Source organism: Engraulis encrasicolus, chromosome 20, assembly GCF_034702125.1.
Source record: "Engraulis encrasicolus isolate BLACKSEA-1 chromosome 20, IST_EnEncr_1.0, whole genome shotgun sequence".
Lineage (NCBI taxonomy): Eukaryota > Metazoa > Chordata > Actinopteri > Clupeiformes > Engraulidae > Engraulis > Engraulis encrasicolus.
The window spans coordinates 26,628,921-26,646,051 of NC_085876.1; the positions used below are offsets into that span (position 1 = coordinate 26,628,921).

Consider the following 17,131-nt stretch of genomic DNA (forward strand, 5'->3'; position numbering starts at 1 on the left):
TTTTCACCAAGGAGCGCGTACAGATGACACGCAGCAACCACACTTTTTTGAGCTAACCAAACCTGCTTGCCACGTGGGCGGTCCCCTGAAAGCCTATTGGTCCATTCTGCAACCTGGAGTTCTGAAATTCTTGAGTAGGCCTTTTCTTGAGATTATTCTGTGATACAAATGTATCAAGTATCAAGTCAAGTCAGGTCAAGCTTTTATTGTCAGTTTTTTTCATATGCACAGGTCATACAAGGAAATTGCATTTACATTTCTCTCTCTATACCATAAAAGGGCATCTAGACATGCACAGGACAGGACTGACATTTACAAACTGACATCAAAGTGCAAGACAGGCAAGTAACAGTGATGAACAATATAGTAAAGTGATTCAGTAATAAATAATAACTGTGACAGTGATGGACCAATGATGAACCAATAAGTGATGAAGTACTAAATAACAATTTAAACACTTAACATTGAACATTTAACATAGGGAATATGTACAGAATATGTATAGGCCTAGTATAGAGATTAAATATTTGGATACAGACACCACATTACCATTTACTTCCAACACTGCCAAATATTCCTTAATACATGTTCATAATGTGTTTAACACGCAGACAGACAGACAGACAGACAGACACAGACACACACACACACACACACACACACACACACACACACACACACACACACACACACACACACACACACACACACACACACACACACACACACACAGAGGCAGGGAAGCTAACAAGCGGGGGCAAAGGGGTCTGTTGTCTCGGGTCCAGGGAGAGAGGGGGCCCAGAATTGGGACGTCATTGCATTGTGTGTATTGGGTGGGGGACCCTTTCAGATGACTTTGTCCTGGGCACAGCCAAAGCTGTCAGCGGAACTGCACACAGGCATGTCCTTAGCTGCTGCCCCTGTCACTCCTGGAGTGTGTGTAAAAATGGCGAATAAACCATTTTCACTCAACATTGAAAGGCTGTCAGACAATGGTAGTGTATGGGCATGTATAGTTGGAGGGTTGTTGGTTAGGTGCCAGATCAAGTGGATATTGGTGAGAGAATGAACATGGCAATGAACATGAGCACACACTCTTCCTGCTACTATACTGCCCTACAAAGACAACGTGCAGTAACTACATCTTTGTTTAGTCTAGTTTAGACTGAAAATGGTCTTCCTTACACCTACTTTGTCTTATGGCAAAGCCTTGTGGTCCAACGGAGTCACGTTTTAGAGATATGTCAAATTTGCAGTAACTGCAAAATCTAACCTATTACCAAGGTTTTGAAATGATATTCCTCAATTTCAATGTTGGAATAATTACTGCTGTTTGCCTTAGTAGGTCATAGGTTTATGTGCCGGGCCAACTTGATCTCAGATGGAACAGTGTCCATGTCCACGCATTGTTGGTAATGCCGATGTGCTTTGTGTTGGGTTACAATTGAATCAAGGAATCCATGTCTAGCCTAGACCACAGATGCTGCGCGTCATTGACTTACATGGAAAACATTTCCGGGGGCGCTGTGGTGCAGCGTGCTAAGCCCCCCACAATTGGGCTTGCATGCCCATGGGGACCCCGGTTCGAGTTCAGCCAGGGTCATTTCCCAGCGCTACCCCATGAGTACATTGCAATATGCGACCTTGCCTCTTCCACTTGCGCTTGTCTCCTCGTCCCGCCTCCTGGCCCCTCCTCCATGGAGAAAACGATAAAGTTTCCCAGCTGTCAGCCTAGCCACAACAACTTTAGAGGGACTGTTATTCATTCACCATCCCAATTGAAAATGAGAAAAAGACTTTTGCAAGATATTGAAATATAATGCTGTTGTCAGTGATGTCATCATGACATATTACTTCCTGGTACGAGGAGAGAAGCAAGTGGAGAAGGCAAGTGGAGGAGGCAAGGTCGCATATTGCAACGCACTCCATATCTCTCTCCAGCTCATTTCCTGTCTGATCTCACACTATCCTGTCATAATAAAGGCCCAAAAAGACCCCTTTTTTCATACTTTGAAAAAAGAATTTCCATGTGTTATCATGCGGAATTTTAGCAAAATATGTATACCAGCCATGGATATTGAGTTTCTCTATTGGAGGACATGTGGGCAGATAGTGGACACAATTAAGACTTATTATGCAGTGTGCACCTATAGCTGTTGTCATCACACATAGGAAGGGAAATGGAGAAGGAAAGGCTACAATATTGGAACATTTGTTAGAATTTGAAAATGATGTATTTTACCTGCAGCAGGCGGTGGAAGTCAAATGGGCTTTGGCAAGCTAATCATCAAGTAAGCACATAGGGGTCCATTCAAAGGAGATATCAGGGGGTGCCATGGCTCAGTAATACATAGGCTGGTGTTGACACTGTGGTCATGCGTAACCCCATCACACACACACACACACCCCAAGTCTGAAATGCCCAATACATTTTTATAGATGTGTATTTATTCTGCATTACCAAGCCTCTGGATTAATGCAATAATTTAAGAAGATCACAAATTCAAGAATAAAATGTGCCTTTTTTGACAATGTAAATGGATGCTTCTGTCTTTTGATCTGAGTGAACAGAATATGTTTTTAAACACTGTAGAAAAGGACATGCGAATGATTCAATAGAAATGACAAATATCCCACACAGCAGAGGACTCCGATGCGGAGCCGCGTTCAAGTCACCACATCCGTGTCACTGTCACATTCCTTTGGGTTCCACTTGGTGGATCAGGGTCGCCACCGTGCGCCGCCCCAAATTCTACCGTCAAAACGCGGACCATAATCGCATCCATATCTGATTCACAAACGCGGACGCGCTGTAAAATCTAACGGACGTTGGTACAGTTTTTGTTGGGGCAGACACGACCGAACAGCGCTCTTCAGTAAGTATTGATTTATTTATATTAGGTGATACACAAAGGTACAAAAAGTATATCTGAAGCTTTTATACTATCAATGCTTATTGATATTTCGTAGGATTTTGTTTTATGACTTTAAAAGTGTATGTTAACCCTAGTTGTTTTCAAAACGAGACAGCTAGTTCATTCATTCAAAGACATGGAGAACTACATTGGCTATTGTAGTATTTCCTAAATGCTGTTAAAATATGATGCCATCCGATACATGGAGGAAGTGCAGTTGAATAAAAATTATCTACATTGTGCCCATTTTAACAGCCTTGTTTACGTTAGCTTGCTAGCCAGCTACTAGCAAACCGGTTGACTGAAGCAAACTTGTGTAAAGTTAAACGTAGGTCTAAGTGTTCAAATACTCCTATGAAACGGCTATATTGGTCTGAATTTGGCTCGTGGTACACTTTTACACGGATTGGTGATGCTCTCAACAGGTTTGGCACCAACTGTGTTTTTAACGGTACAAATCCTAAAGCGGTGGCATCATGTTCTCCTCACGTTAACGAAATCCAGGCTAATTATTTATTAGCAATTAATGGATGGCCATGAACTGCGCCCTCGTCCCATGCTGTCCATCATTGGTGAATGAATGAAGTAGCTGGGCTCATAGTTTGATACAGATGTCCGTGGTTGGGCTACAAATATCTGAATTTGTCCTTAATCTTGTGCAACAGTAAACAGGTGGAATTACCTCTGGGTCGGACAGGGCTAGCCAGCTGTAATCCACCCTGCTACGGTGATGCCCGCCTGCCTCCCGGCTTTTACGACCAAGAGTAAGTAGGACATTGTACATCTTATAATATTCAACATCATTACTGTCACGGGATAGAGATGTGAAAGAGCGTTGTCCATTCCATATGCAATGCAATGTCTGATTGTCATCTTACGAAATTTAAATGAAAGCTCTAAGTTTAGCTCTGTTGCCTTTTCAGATCGGAGCGCTGATGTGATGTTTCCCCGTCGACTGATGAGGGAAGGAAGAGAAGGCAGCCACGACACGCGATTGTTCAACATGACAGTGAGACAGAAAAATAATGTCAAGATAAATAAAAAATCATGATGAGTGAAGTTCTTCGTCAGGTTGTGTTTTTTTCGGGTTCTTATTTAAACTGTGTCTATGCCAGGTCTGTGTTATCTGTAGAATTAAATCTAGCTGTTTGAAACGGTTAACTGGTTTAGTGAGTAAATATTTTCTCTCAATGGGATTATAGCATAATAAGAAAGTAACTGTATGAGCACGGATCCAAAATGGTCCCGTCCCGGAACATCTATGAGTCCGGAATGGGTCCGTAACTGATAAAAAGTAGTGGAACCGTGACGGATGCAATAAGTGGACACGGAATGAGTCCGCATCGGATGTCGCGCCTCCGAACCGGGCTCACTGCGGAGGTACGCTTCTGCACGCGGATCCGTTGCGGGTGACAAACGGGTCCCTTTTGAGTCCGCACCACGCCTCCGCGTCGGATGATAGGCGGCGTGCAAGTGGACGCCGATACGGCCCCGTTTACCGGATCCGTTCCGGAGGATGACCTCCGGATGGTGGACTCCGGGGCGGATCCATTACGGTGTACTTTTGCTGTGTGGGATGTCAGAAAATTAAAATGTCAGAATAGGATTTTATAGCATAAATCAGAATAATGGCCCGACCCAATATTCTATTAGCCTATATTACTCACATTTAACAACATGATTTATTAAAATGATTAATAATCGACCTACTAAACATAACATTAAAGTAATAGCCGAAAAATTGTGTCACCAATTTTTGTCCACACTGCCTCCACTGACTGTGCAACCTGAACGTGGCCTGTATTTATATGCGCGACGCCAACGCTCGTGAACACACCCACTACTACTCAGATCTCAATCAGCCCCGTAATAAGGCTTACGTAGAACTTGAGGAAAAACTTTCCCTGCCATGCCTCGTAGTAATGCTGCTTAAACGAAAAAAATGGGAGACAAATACGAGAGGGGTCCGTTAATACGCAGGAGAAGAACGACCATCTCTGATACCCCATCAGCACCACCGTCTTCAGCGGCGAATTCCAAGCAAGCCAACGGGAGTAAACCACCAGGTATTCTTGGCGAAGCGTCCACTGTGAACCATGACAGCAGCCCAACCAAGGTGCGGGACGCCACGACACCACGCAAAGACAAAAGCTCCACTGATGCCATCAAGGAGAGGCTCAGGTAACGTTCTCTGCATAGAACTATGAGCAACGCTGCGTCTGTTGTCACTAGATGTGTTTTCATACGCACCACACAGATATGCTAGCATGCTAGTAATTTTATGTGAATGGGGGGATGCACTGTAGGCTGTTGTCATCACCAATGACAGCGACTAGGTTAGCGAACTAAGAATAAACCGTCGGGTTGAAATGAATCTGAATGCTTTCAGTGTTGTCGATACAATGTAACAACAAGAGCATCATTTTTGCGCTCCACGGTGTTGGGAGAAGAAGGCCTTTGAATAGACTCGAGAATAAACGCTTGATCTTTCAGGCAACACGACTGGCAGCCCTGCATTGTTTAACTCATAATTGCAGAGATCATATGAGGATTTCAGTGTGTTATGCAATGCAGTCGACATAAAGTCATTCATGTAATGTCTGCCATTCATTAGGTGCCATGTTATGGTAGGCTACAATGCGGTTCATGTTGATTATCTACGTGCCCATGGTCATGGTGGATGCAGGAAATGTGTCATATGGAGGCAATTCTGTTATTGGGCAATCTCAGTCTTAATTCTGGCATAGGATGACTCATTGATCAGACAAGAGGTAATAACCCAGGCCTTCATGAGTTACAACAACACCAATGCTGTTGCTGTAGTAGGCCTATAGACTCAGCATGTTTCATACAACATGTCAAGTCCCTAACCATAGAATTGATTTGCCCAAACTCACGTATTCAGAGCTGTGAGATAGATTTTGAGAAAGGTTATGCCAAAAGTAGTCATTTTGGACTAGTCTTACCCTACCCCAATAATAAAACCTATAACAAAATCCAAGGCAAAACTCACATGGGTGAATATTAAAGGACATTGAAGTAAGTCATTAAGCTTATTCTATTAAGTATCTAGGCTGTCATTACACAGAATTTTTCAACATTCATCAGAAATAAGTGTGTTGGTGACATATCATGTTTTGCAACTCTTGCCCGCCTTGTTGAAAAATAAGATTAAGCAACTGGAGCAAATTGTGTCATTTGTCAACGCTTTCATAATCGACCATGCAGGGCAGTTGAGCTGAGTTGAGGCCCTCTCTATCTGTGGGGTAAAGGTCAAGGTGATGATTGGGCTTAAGTGATTCTGAAGGGGAAAGAAGAAGAAAATAACTTAACAAAACAAGAGTGTTGTTAAATCCTCTGGTTAAAGGTACAGTAGAGTACTGAATTTATTTTAGTAATTTATGTCCGTAATTTATTCCTCCCATTCACAAATGTTATCTTTTCAATATCTGTGTCCGGCATATTGAATTTCCAGCAAAAGGCATCTTGGGCTGCAAAACTTACGTTACTCTTCTTTGGTCAGACCAGTGCAGTGCATATTTGTTTATTACATAGTAAATATTCATGAAAAGATCATATTTGTGAAAGGGCAGCATACATTTTGAAAATGAGCAACTAAAATGGCATACTCTAGTAGACTCTACCTTTAATGTAGATTTTCAGAGTGCACCACGGCTCTACCCAGTATGTTTGGTAATGTCCACTTTGTATTTGCAAGTGACGTTGGCTATGATTATGTCCTCTTTTGAAAGTGGCTTTGGTTATAAAGTGTCTGCCAAATGCAATGTAATGTAATGTAATGTGTTCCCAATTGCATAATGCATACTGATGTGTGTTGTGTATGTTGTTCTGTGTTGTGCATGTATAGATGTCATACTCCTCAGGAGTCCCTGCTCAGCTCCGCCAGTGGCTACAACAACTACAGGGGGATCCTGAACTGGTGTGTGGTGATGCTGGTAAGTACAATGCACACAGTGGAATACCTAGCAAAGTGCACACATGCACACGCGCACACACACACACACACACACACACACACACACACACACACACACACACACACACACACACACACACACACACACACACACACACACACACACACACACACACACACACACACACACACACAAATACAGTTTGTGGACAAGTGTCCTTGGGTTAAACTTAGATTTAAATTATTGTGTTTTTGACTGTCATGATGCCCAGTGAAATATCGTTGTTTATGGATGTACCGAAATGTCCAGCCCGATGGCGCAAGGGCAACTCTGGACAGAGGTAACGGGGTTCTGCAACTGTCTACTGATTCAGGCCAAAGGACATTGAGGCAAAGGCTTACGGCAACCTCTCTGAGTGCAAAGAAGCCAGTGAGATTGTCAGCATTCTAAGCAGGCATTCCACAACAAAATAAGATCCTAAAATTCTAGCCTGATTATCACAGACTTTCACATCTTGATTCCGCCGCTGGTGCGTCACTAGAAGAGCGCAGCCTGGCTACTAAAATTCCACATTATGGACCCCTGTATTCTTTAGAACGTTCATCTTCACAATATTGCAGTACTACTGTTGTGCTTACGGCTCGCCCATTGCATTAGTTCAGCTTTTAGCTCACAATAGGCCTACCAGCTACTGTAAGCTAATTGGTATTGTGTCTGTCATAATGTTTGTGATTTTATTGAATATGGGATATGTACTATAACAACGACTAAGCTAAGTGTACATACATCACCACTAAGGAACAGTAATGTTGATGATGAGCACTATTTGCAAAGTTTTACTGGTTCAGATAGACGTCATAGATGATTACTCTGCTTCTCAGGGTAGGAGGCCGTATCAGAAATTGTTAATTTCTCTACTAAAAACTATAAACCACAATAGCAGGTTGGATAGTTTTTAGAGATGTACAGGATCCAAGATCCGGTTCCGGATCCGGCAGGATAATAGGGTTTTTCAGACTATCCGGATCTTAGCTGGATCTTAAGCCATGGATCCGGTATCCGGCAGTTACCTAAAAATCAGGATCTGGGGCATCTCTACATTTTATGTAGCCTAGGCTTTTCAGTCAGTCTTTCACAACCCCAATCACTGCATGGAGTGAAAGCCCTTTGGAAGCAGCCATTCCAAGCGGAGCATCCTCCACCCTCACTGTCATCACCACGTTTGTAACTGAAGCCCTCTAATTATTCTTACATTTCATAACATTACACTTAGCTGACGTTTTTATCTAAAGTAGCTTACACCTATTTTAAGTACAGGGTATTTGTTACAGTCCCTGGTGCAGTGCGGGGTTAGGTGCCTTGCTCAAGGGCCACTTCAGCCAGGGAGTGAGATAGGGAGTGGAAAGATGGGACTCGAAACTGCAGCCCTCTGATCTAAAGCCCATCTCCTAAACCACTAGGCCACGTCTGCACCATTTTATTACTTTATTACACCTCATTATACCTTGTGAAATGAAATGAAAGACATGTTAGTATGTCTGGACTCGAAGGACTACTGTACTCGAGAAAGGATATCATTGAAGGTCGCTTTGTATGCCTGGTTGACTTTTGTACAGATTATCATTTTAAGCACGTCTGCTTAAGAATGATTGCTTTGGGTTGCTTCCTCTTGTGTGGCCTATTTTGAGATCAGCAGCACACAACCAAGGCCTGGCTGCTGCTGTTGGGTTTATAATGAATAGAGAGAGAAAGAAGGAGCAGAGCTCCCCTCAGAAAAAACACTACACTCGCTCAGAGATGAAAAATGAAATGGGCTGTCAGAATCAGCATTGGCCCGGCTTCCTCTATCACATATCACAAAGGCTGTCTTAACAGCATGACACCAAGGCCCAGCAGTAAATCAGCTGCCTCTCCAATCCAAGGCCTGACTGACTGCATGGATAGCCAGATAGATAGATAGAAAGATAAAGAGAGAGAGAGAGAGAGAGAGAGAGAGAGAGAGAGAGAGAGAGAGAGAGAGAGAGAGAGAGAGAGAGGGAGGACTTTGGACCACAGGCGGAGAGCGGAGATTCTTGGCTGTGTGCTGTATGACTGACTGATTGCTCTATTCAGTTCTGCAGGTCAGCCAAGTTTCTCTCTCTCTCTCTCTCTCTCTCTCTCTCTCTCTCTCTCTCTCTCTCTCTCTCTCTCTCTCTCTCTCTCTCTCTCTCTCTCTCTCCCCCCACATTTTTGTCTCTCTTTCTCAACCACTCCCTGTGTCTCAATCGCTCATTTGTTTGTCTGTACCCCACTAAAGTTACCAGTGAGTGCGTAAGTTACCACACACACGCTGTGGGTTCGTCCACTTCTGCCTCTTAGCGCTGTCTCAGTTTCCTTGTTTTTTGTTTTTTTCTGTCCTTGGGAAACTCAACATAACCCAGGGGAAAACACTTCTTCTCAGAATTGTTTAGACTTTGTCTTTTAGAAACAAATCAGATCATTATATATTGAGCTGCGTTTTATCCTTTTCTACAGAGGGGATTTTTAGGACAAACTATTTAGACTTCAGTAACGTCCAGCATTTGTCTCTTGTACGTCTTAAATTAAACTGTTTTAGAAGCAGTGTCCATTGAAGTCCAATACAAGTACAATCTAAGTTCATCTTAAGATCTTTAAATAGTTCAGTTGTTTTCTTCCAAAGTTGGTGTCAGGAGAAACGTATTTGTGGTGAGTAAAACATTATTCATTACTGAGAGACAAAGATAAGGCTGTTAAAAAAAGTAACAGTTAGAAGTGCCCTTTTCCAGTGGTGGGGTGCGGGGTGGGGGGTATCGCTGGCTTCAATCATTATTAATCTTAGACTAATCAAGACAGGACAGTCGGAAGATGGCGAGCGAATGGGACAGAGAGACAGGGGAGGATCGGGAAATGACCCTGGCCGGACTCGAATTGGGGTCCCCGTGGGTGGGCCTGCAAGTCCAAATGGTGGGGGGCTTAGCGCGCTGCACAATCATTATTAATCTTAATAGCCATAGCCACGCCAGGCCAGAAAAACAAACTGGCCTGTGTCTACAGCCTATTCAACAAGGCAAAGCGACTGAAACAGCAGCAGCAACAGCAACTTTTCAATGTCCTTAAAAAGATCATTAAGGGCAAAAAAAAGGAGAAAACGGGAAAAAACAAGGCAAGACAAAGTAAAGTACAAGCAGACAGACCTAGACAATAATAAATTAGCAGGTGAAAGGTAGAGTGTGATAGGGCTTGCATTATCCCATACCCTTATCCCTCTCTTTCTAGACAATATCGCCTATCCTTTCTGTACCGCCTGCAGTTATCAACTCCTTGGTTTCTTATCGCTCCCCAAACTTACTTTCTGCTCTTTCATGTGGACCTCTCCCCCTTGGCACTGCCAGGCCAGCTTGGCCAGGTGTTCTGGGATGGGATGGCCAGCAGGGGAACAGTGCTGTGTAGCGCCGTGCGTGCTCCCAGTGACTTTGACCCGGCCATGCTGGGAACGCATCCAAGACCATTGGCCCGTGGTGCCCTGCCTCTCTCTCTCTGTCTCTCTCTCTCTCTCTCTCTCTCTCTCTCTCTCTCTCTCTCTCTCTCTCTCTCTCTCTCTCTCTCTCATCTCTCTCAGTTCTATTCAATTCAATTCAATTCAAGGGTAGCTTTATTGGCATTACTCATAAATCAAATGTCTGCCAAAGCTGACATACAATAAAGATGGTATTTAAAAGAAAACAATCAAGCAAGTCAGTATACGTATATACTAAAGAATACGGGAAAACAGTAGTAAATTCCAGGGAACTTACTGTCTCTGTCTCTCTCTCTGACAAGTTGTAGACACTTTTGCTCCTGCTGTCTCTGAAGACAGACATCAAGAATTCATTTTGACAACAGTGTTTTTTCTCTCTCTCTCTCTCTCTCTCTCTCTCTCTCTCTCTCTCTCTCTCTCTCTCTCTCTCTCTCTCTCTCTCTCTCTGCCATGCCAGCAGCATATCCAGGGGGTATTTTATTTTGAGGCTGTTTTTGCACAGTAATGCTCAATCAAGAAGTTTGAAATGGATTACTTTGATGGCTGCCGGGCATGTGACATGGACCCCTCTAAAAATAAACATCAATTTTCTCTCCTCACATTTTCGGAGGGAATCTTGAAGCGCCCCATCCATCGCCTTCAAAGCCACGGAGAGCAAATTGTAATTTCAAAAGCCAGTATTAATCCTGGCTTTGAAACAAGATCACATTGACACACTCACTCGCTGGGCCTCTTTTTTTTCCCCTTTCCTCCTCTTGACTCAACCCCCCCACCGTTCTCCACCACCCGCCACTGTCCTTTCAACCCCTTCACCTCTACTCCTCCTTCATGCTCTCTCGCTTTCTTTTTCTCCTTCTTTTGCTTGCATGCTTGCTCTCTGCCTCTCTCTCTTTCTTTCTTTCTTTCTCTCTCTCTCTCTTTCTCTCTATTTCTTTCTTTCTCTATTTCTCCTTCTCTCTCTCTCTCTCTCTCTCTCTCTCTCTCTCTCTCTCTCTCTCTCTCTCTCTCTCTCTCTCTCTCCTTTCTCCTTTCTCTGTCTTTCACTCCTCACATTTCCCCTCTGAACAGCCTTAAAAATTCTTTGTATCCTGTAATGAATAATTATAAAACCCAAGCGGAAAATGGCTGTGGAAAGGAGAGGAGGGGATCTCAGGGCCAGGAGCGCGGAGCCCTCAAGGCCTCCGAGGTCTGCCCTTCAGTGTCTCCACTCCTCCAGGAGAGAGCGGGATGGAGGGAGGGCGGCATGGATGGAGGGAGGGAGGGAGGGAGAGAGGGAGGGAGAGAAAATAGCAACCCACCATGACCCCTCAGACTGAGCCAATTAAGCATAAAGGCACTCGGCCCGTCAAGAGAGCGAGGGAGGAGGAGGAGAGGAAACGGACGGACGAGAGGAAGTATTCATAAATAAAATGTCAAAGCTCTGGGAAATGTTTTAAATACCCCCATGCTGCCATTTTCTCTTTTTCTTTTTTTCCCCATCCATCCTTCTCTCACTTCTTCCACGTCTTTTTTTTTCATATGTCAGGGTTTTGACAGAACCTTCTGAGGATTCTTTGAGTTAGGAGCAATGCGGTATGCTGTATATGCCGGAAGATTCAGCCGCTACTGAAGTCTCAGCTCTAATAATGACAGTAATTATAATTATTACTACTGTTAAACAGATTGATGAGCACGTTTTAAATGAGACCCTGTGAAGTACTTGCGTGGAAGTAGCTCAGCTCTTGATTACGGTACTCCTACCGGTATGTGGATTTATGAAGCCGATGGTCCACGTTATGCCAGCCGCTGTACTGCGCAGTGGTACTGTAGGTTTAATGTTTGTAGTGGTCTTGATGGACTAATGATATGGCTGGTGGAAAATAATGTGTCGAGGGAAAGTGGAGGATGTTTGACATGTTGAATTAATGAAGGAACGCTGAGAGGGACTCTGGCCCCACATTCCGTTATATAACAGTCACATCAATAGAGGAGGAATAGCAGGCGCACAGCACAGCTGGAGCGGACACATGAAAGCCTTTTTTTCCCTTTTCTTTCAAGATTTCCATCCAGAAAAAAAGACAGACACACACGGCGGCGTCAGGCAGAGACAGAACAAAACCCCCCAATTCTGCTGCTGGTGCTGATGATGAGTGCATGACAACGCTCTAAAGTTTTAGTGAAGGGTGCGCACATCCAAGAAGAAAGACGTCTTGAAAGACGCCTGAAGAAGATCTGTGATCGAAACTTTGCTCTCTTTACAAGAAATTAAACTCTTGCAAAGCAGTGTGCAGATCTCTCTTTTTTTGCCTCAGGTATGACAATGTCATTCCATGAAATCTTCAGTATCTTCAGCACATCACACCAGATGTCTCCAGGTGTCTCCAGAGCTGTGCAACAGCCTAATTAACCTGTCGAAGCTGACCTGTGGTATGGGGGAGATTTTTCGCATGGCAAAACGCATTTGTTTTGGCTCTGCTGCTCCGCTGTGGTGCAGTGTCGTGTCTGTGTAGTGGTAATGTGACATCGAATGGTGTCTCAGTTGGGGGGACTTTGATCTGATTTGGTTCCCCCCCACCACGCATCTATCCATCAATTCTCTCTCTCTCTCTCTCTCTCTCTCTCTCTCTCTCTCTCTCCCTGTCTCTCTCTCCCTCTCTCTCTCTCTCTCTCTCTCTCTCTCTCTCTCTCTTTCTCTCTCTCTCTCGCTCTCTCTCGCTATCCAGCTGTCCACTATCCGCTGTCTGCCTCTCTAGTGCTGGTATGTGGCACAGTTATCATGTGAGACAGGCAAGCTGCAGCTGTGTTGTTTTTTGTTGTTGTTTCTATTGTTGTTGTCATCAGGCAAAACCAAACTGTCCGTACTCCACTAATGACAACTCACTTGTTGTCTCACATACATGGGTTTTGACTGAGCAATGTGGGCCGTCAGGGCCACTGGCAACTTTGGCTGGGCCCGGGACAAAGACATCTGAAAGGACCCCAAACCCAATACATAGAATGTAATGAGGATCCAATTCTGGGCCCCCTCTCTCTCTGGGCCCGGGACAAGTGACCCCTTTGTCCCCCCTGTCGGCTTCCCTGCGTGCTGTGTAGGATAGCCCTCTCCTAGCATGATGTCACAGCTATCATGTTACAGACATGGAAGCAGCAGTAATGTTGTTTGCTGTTGTTTGTTTTGTTTTGTTTTGTTGTTGCTGTTGTCATTGCGCAAAAAACAAACTGTCCTACTAACGACTGTCACTTGTTGTCTCACACAGGTTTTGAGCAATGCACGCCTTTTCCTGGAGAACCTTATCAAGTGAGTACCATGCACGCCACAAGCAGGAAACATGTTGATGTGTCACAATTGCATTTTTTACAATGAGGAATTCTAATATGAGGAATCATAAAATGTTTTAAAAATACATTAATCTAAGAGACTTCCTTCAGGTATCCAAGATGTATATGTGTATTTTATATATCATATAATTTGGAAAAGCCTTTATTTATTTATTTATTTATTTATTTATTTATTTATTTATTTATTTATTTCACAAAATTGGCCCTGTATGTACTACTCCTTGGTGTGGAGTAGTACAAGCTGGAAATATAGAAGTTACCTGTCTGGGCAATAGCATCCCTTTCATTGCTTGTTGTCTGTGTCTGCTGAACTTGCTGTAAAGTGAAGTTCAAGCGAATAGGTGTGTATAATTCATTATCCTGCCATGTTCTACAGTAACCTACATTTTGACTGGCCTTTTAGGGTCATTTTTCTAAGGGGGAAAAAAGTATAGTATGAGGATGGGGGAGAGAGAGGCTTTTGCCGCAATGTTATGTGGGCCATACGTGTGTGTGTGTGTGTGTGTGTGTGTGTGTGTGTGTGTGTGTGTGTGTGTGTGTGTGTGTGTGTGTGTGTGTGTGTGTGTGTGTGTGTGTGTGTGTGTGTGTGTGTGTGTGTGTGTGTGTATGTGCGTGTGTGTGTGTGTGCGTGTGTGTGTGCGTGTGTGTGTGTGCATGTGTGTCTATGCGTATCAGCAGACAATTGCTGGCAACTTTGCTCTTGACTTTACTACATAACTTTGGAGTAGAGCTGACAAGCATGAGGCATGAAGGGCACGCGTACACGTCTGTCCTTGTGTCCTCGCACCTGAAGCTTCAAGGTGCACCGTGTAATATTTTTAGCAGTCTCCTTCCAGAATCCATGCTGCCCATTCACAAATGTTACCTTTTTCATGAATACTTACCACCACCATCAAATTCAAATAAAAGTATTTTTTGTGATTGGGAAAATTGCATTTTTCATACATGACAAGGTGGATCTTCTCCATGCCATTTTGAATTTCCAGAACTAAACATTTTTAGCTGAAAAACGTATGCCTTGTTTACACCAAGAGCGACCTACGCTCACTTAGCGCCGGAACTCATTATTTCTCTATGGAGGGTGAGCGAACTGGGCGACCATAGCGAATTCACCAGGAGCGAAATGGACTGAGCCCAGAGCGATTAAAGCGAATTCATGGCGAAACTTCTTTAACGACCTCAGCTACCTGGGTCACGTAGGTCGCGCTTGGTATACACACAGCTTTACTGTACTTTGGTCATAACAGTAAATATTAGTTTATTATTATAGTCATGAAAATATCAAATTTGACAATAGGCAGCACAGTTTCAGTGAGCAGTATAGTACCAATACCTATTCTGGCCACCATCCTGCACATTTTAAATATATACACATATATTGTACATATTAGTTTTTCACTTAACATGTTGACTCTTCTTGACTGTTTTCCTACAGGTATGGGATACTGGTGGATCCGATACAGGTGGTTTCCTTGTTTCTTAAGGACCCCTACAGCTGGCCTGCAGCGTGCCTTGTCATTGGTGCGTTTACAAAGTGCTTGTTTGTTTTTATTAATGTTACGTAATGCACAAAGTGTAAAGTTTGATGACTCATCTTCATGGTATGTTTACGAAGTGATTTTGTTTGTTAAAGCTGCACCATGCATCTAGACATTTTAGAGGGTGATTAATCATCTTTGTAAGTCGATTGTGTGTGCTTTGGATGACTATTGAATGGTTTGTCGCCCCTATTTATTTATTTATACTAGTATATTTATTCTACTTTTATCTATCCTATTTAAATAAGACTGCAAAAGTGGAAGTGAATTTCCCAATGTTGAGACAAATAAAGTGTTCTGATTCTGAAGTTGATAGGCGGTTAAATGACTCATTATATTGCAAATGAAGGCTCTGAGCTGCCCTAGTGGAAAAAAGACATGCTTGCATGTTGATCCTGGCCTGAAGGGGGAGTGTTGTTAGAAAACCAAAGCACAGAATTGCCTAGTATCGCTTTAAGCTTGAGCTGTTTGATAACATAATCTAATCTTCAAGCCGTTTGATAGCGTAATTTAATCTTAATCCAAACTAGGCGAGCGGCTAAGTTGTTTTGGGTTTTAAGGCTATCCGAGAGCAACTGGCGTCAACTTTATAACCAAACCAAATCTGCCGATTTTCCACTGTTTTGCACGCTATCTATCAAGTGCCTCGTTCAAGACTAGAGCAATAATTCTTTTCTTTAATTATTATTCAGCGAGTTTTAACCCCTTAGTGCAGAGCCTGTGTTATAACCTTACTGTCACCAAAACCATAATGGCTATGTCTTAATGTGTTACTTAAGGCTCCCAGTACTCACTCTCAGTTGTTATGATGTGGTTGAGTATTTTCAGCAAATAGTGAAAAGGCCCGCCGGCGACCCCATCTTTAGCAAGAGGCTACTGTATATGCCCTCACCCACCCCCCTTCTGCCGTTAAACGCTGAGCATCCACGTCTAATTTGTTTATTTTGCTCTGTGTCCGCAGCCGCCAACGTCTTCATAATGGCAGCTTTGTACACGGAGCGGAGGCTATCTGTGGTGAGTGGCACTTTGTGGTGACTAGTGTGTGTGTGTATGTGGGCCACCAGTGTGTGTGTGTGTGTGTGTGTGTGTGTGTGTGTGTGTGTGTGTGTGTGTGTGTGTGTGTGTGTGTGTGTGTGTGTGTGTGTGTGTGTGTGTGTGTGTGTGTGTGTATGACTAATGTACAGGATAGGCTGTGAAATTGTTTTAATCTGTCCTCTCCGTGCATACACTCACGCACACACACACACACACACACACACACACACACACACACACACACACACACACAAACTCATTCATCTCATCCTTTCCTCGACATCCACGCATTTTGCCCTCTTCCCATCCTCCCATCTCTCATGTAGTCACTGATTTCATTACAGGAAAGGAAAAAGATTCATCACTTCCAAACCACACAGTATTCTTCTTCTTCATCTTCACTGCAATGAGTTCTGATGTCATGTTTTGGGTGCTCTAATTCAATAGAGAGAAGTTGTCTCTCCTGGTCTGCTCTGTTCTGTTCAGTGCTTTTCCTCTCCACCATATGTAGAGTTAAATTGTTCAGCTATTGTTCAACCACCACCGCCCCCCCTCTCTCTCCCCCCACAGGGTACTATCTCAGAAGGGACCGGAACATTCCTCTACATCATCAATCTGGCAGCCGTGTTGATCTTGCCTTCGGCTACTGTGTTGTCCGTTACCTCCATGACACCAGGTACAAGAGGGACTATTTGGCATGCGCACACACACGCACGGACGCACGCACGCACGCACATACACACACACACACACACACACACACACACACACACACACACACACACACACACACACACACACACACACACACACACACACACACACACACACAACATGGGGACACCAGGTACAAGACGGACAAATGCGTGC

At 43.7% G+C, this 17,131-nt stretch overlaps 1 protein-coding gene and 1 long non-coding RNA gene across 2 annotated transcripts in view; both read left to right on the forward strand.

The window, feature by feature from the left end:
- The first annotated feature begins 2,882 nt into the window (after nucleotides 1-2,882).
- LOC134435831 (uncharacterized) lies at nucleotides 2,883-3,974 on the forward strand. The gene is made up of 2 exons (XR_010032101.1): nucleotides 2,883-3,679; nucleotides 3,839-3,974. It is a non-coding gene; the product is annotated as an uncharacterized LOC134435831 (long non-coding RNA).
- A 776-nt stretch (nucleotides 3,975-4,750) lies between these two features.
- Nucleotides 4,751-17,131, forward strand: part of dgat1a (diacylglycerol O-acyltransferase 1a) — a 36,165-nt gene continuing 23,784 nt past the window's right edge. The window contains exons 1-6 of the mRNA XM_063185683.1: nucleotides 4,751-5,096; nucleotides 6,784-6,871; nucleotides 13,607-13,647; nucleotides 15,124-15,209; nucleotides 16,188-16,240; nucleotides 16,832-16,937. Of these exons, the coding sequence (XP_063041753.1) occupies nucleotides 4,858-5,096; nucleotides 6,784-6,871; nucleotides 13,607-13,647; nucleotides 15,124-15,209; nucleotides 16,188-16,240; nucleotides 16,832-16,937 (613 nt within the window). The 5' untranslated portion in view covers nucleotides 4,751-4,857. The remainder of the gene's footprint in view (nucleotides 5,097-6,783; nucleotides 6,872-13,606; nucleotides 13,648-15,123; nucleotides 15,210-16,187; nucleotides 16,241-16,831; nucleotides 16,938-17,131) is intronic.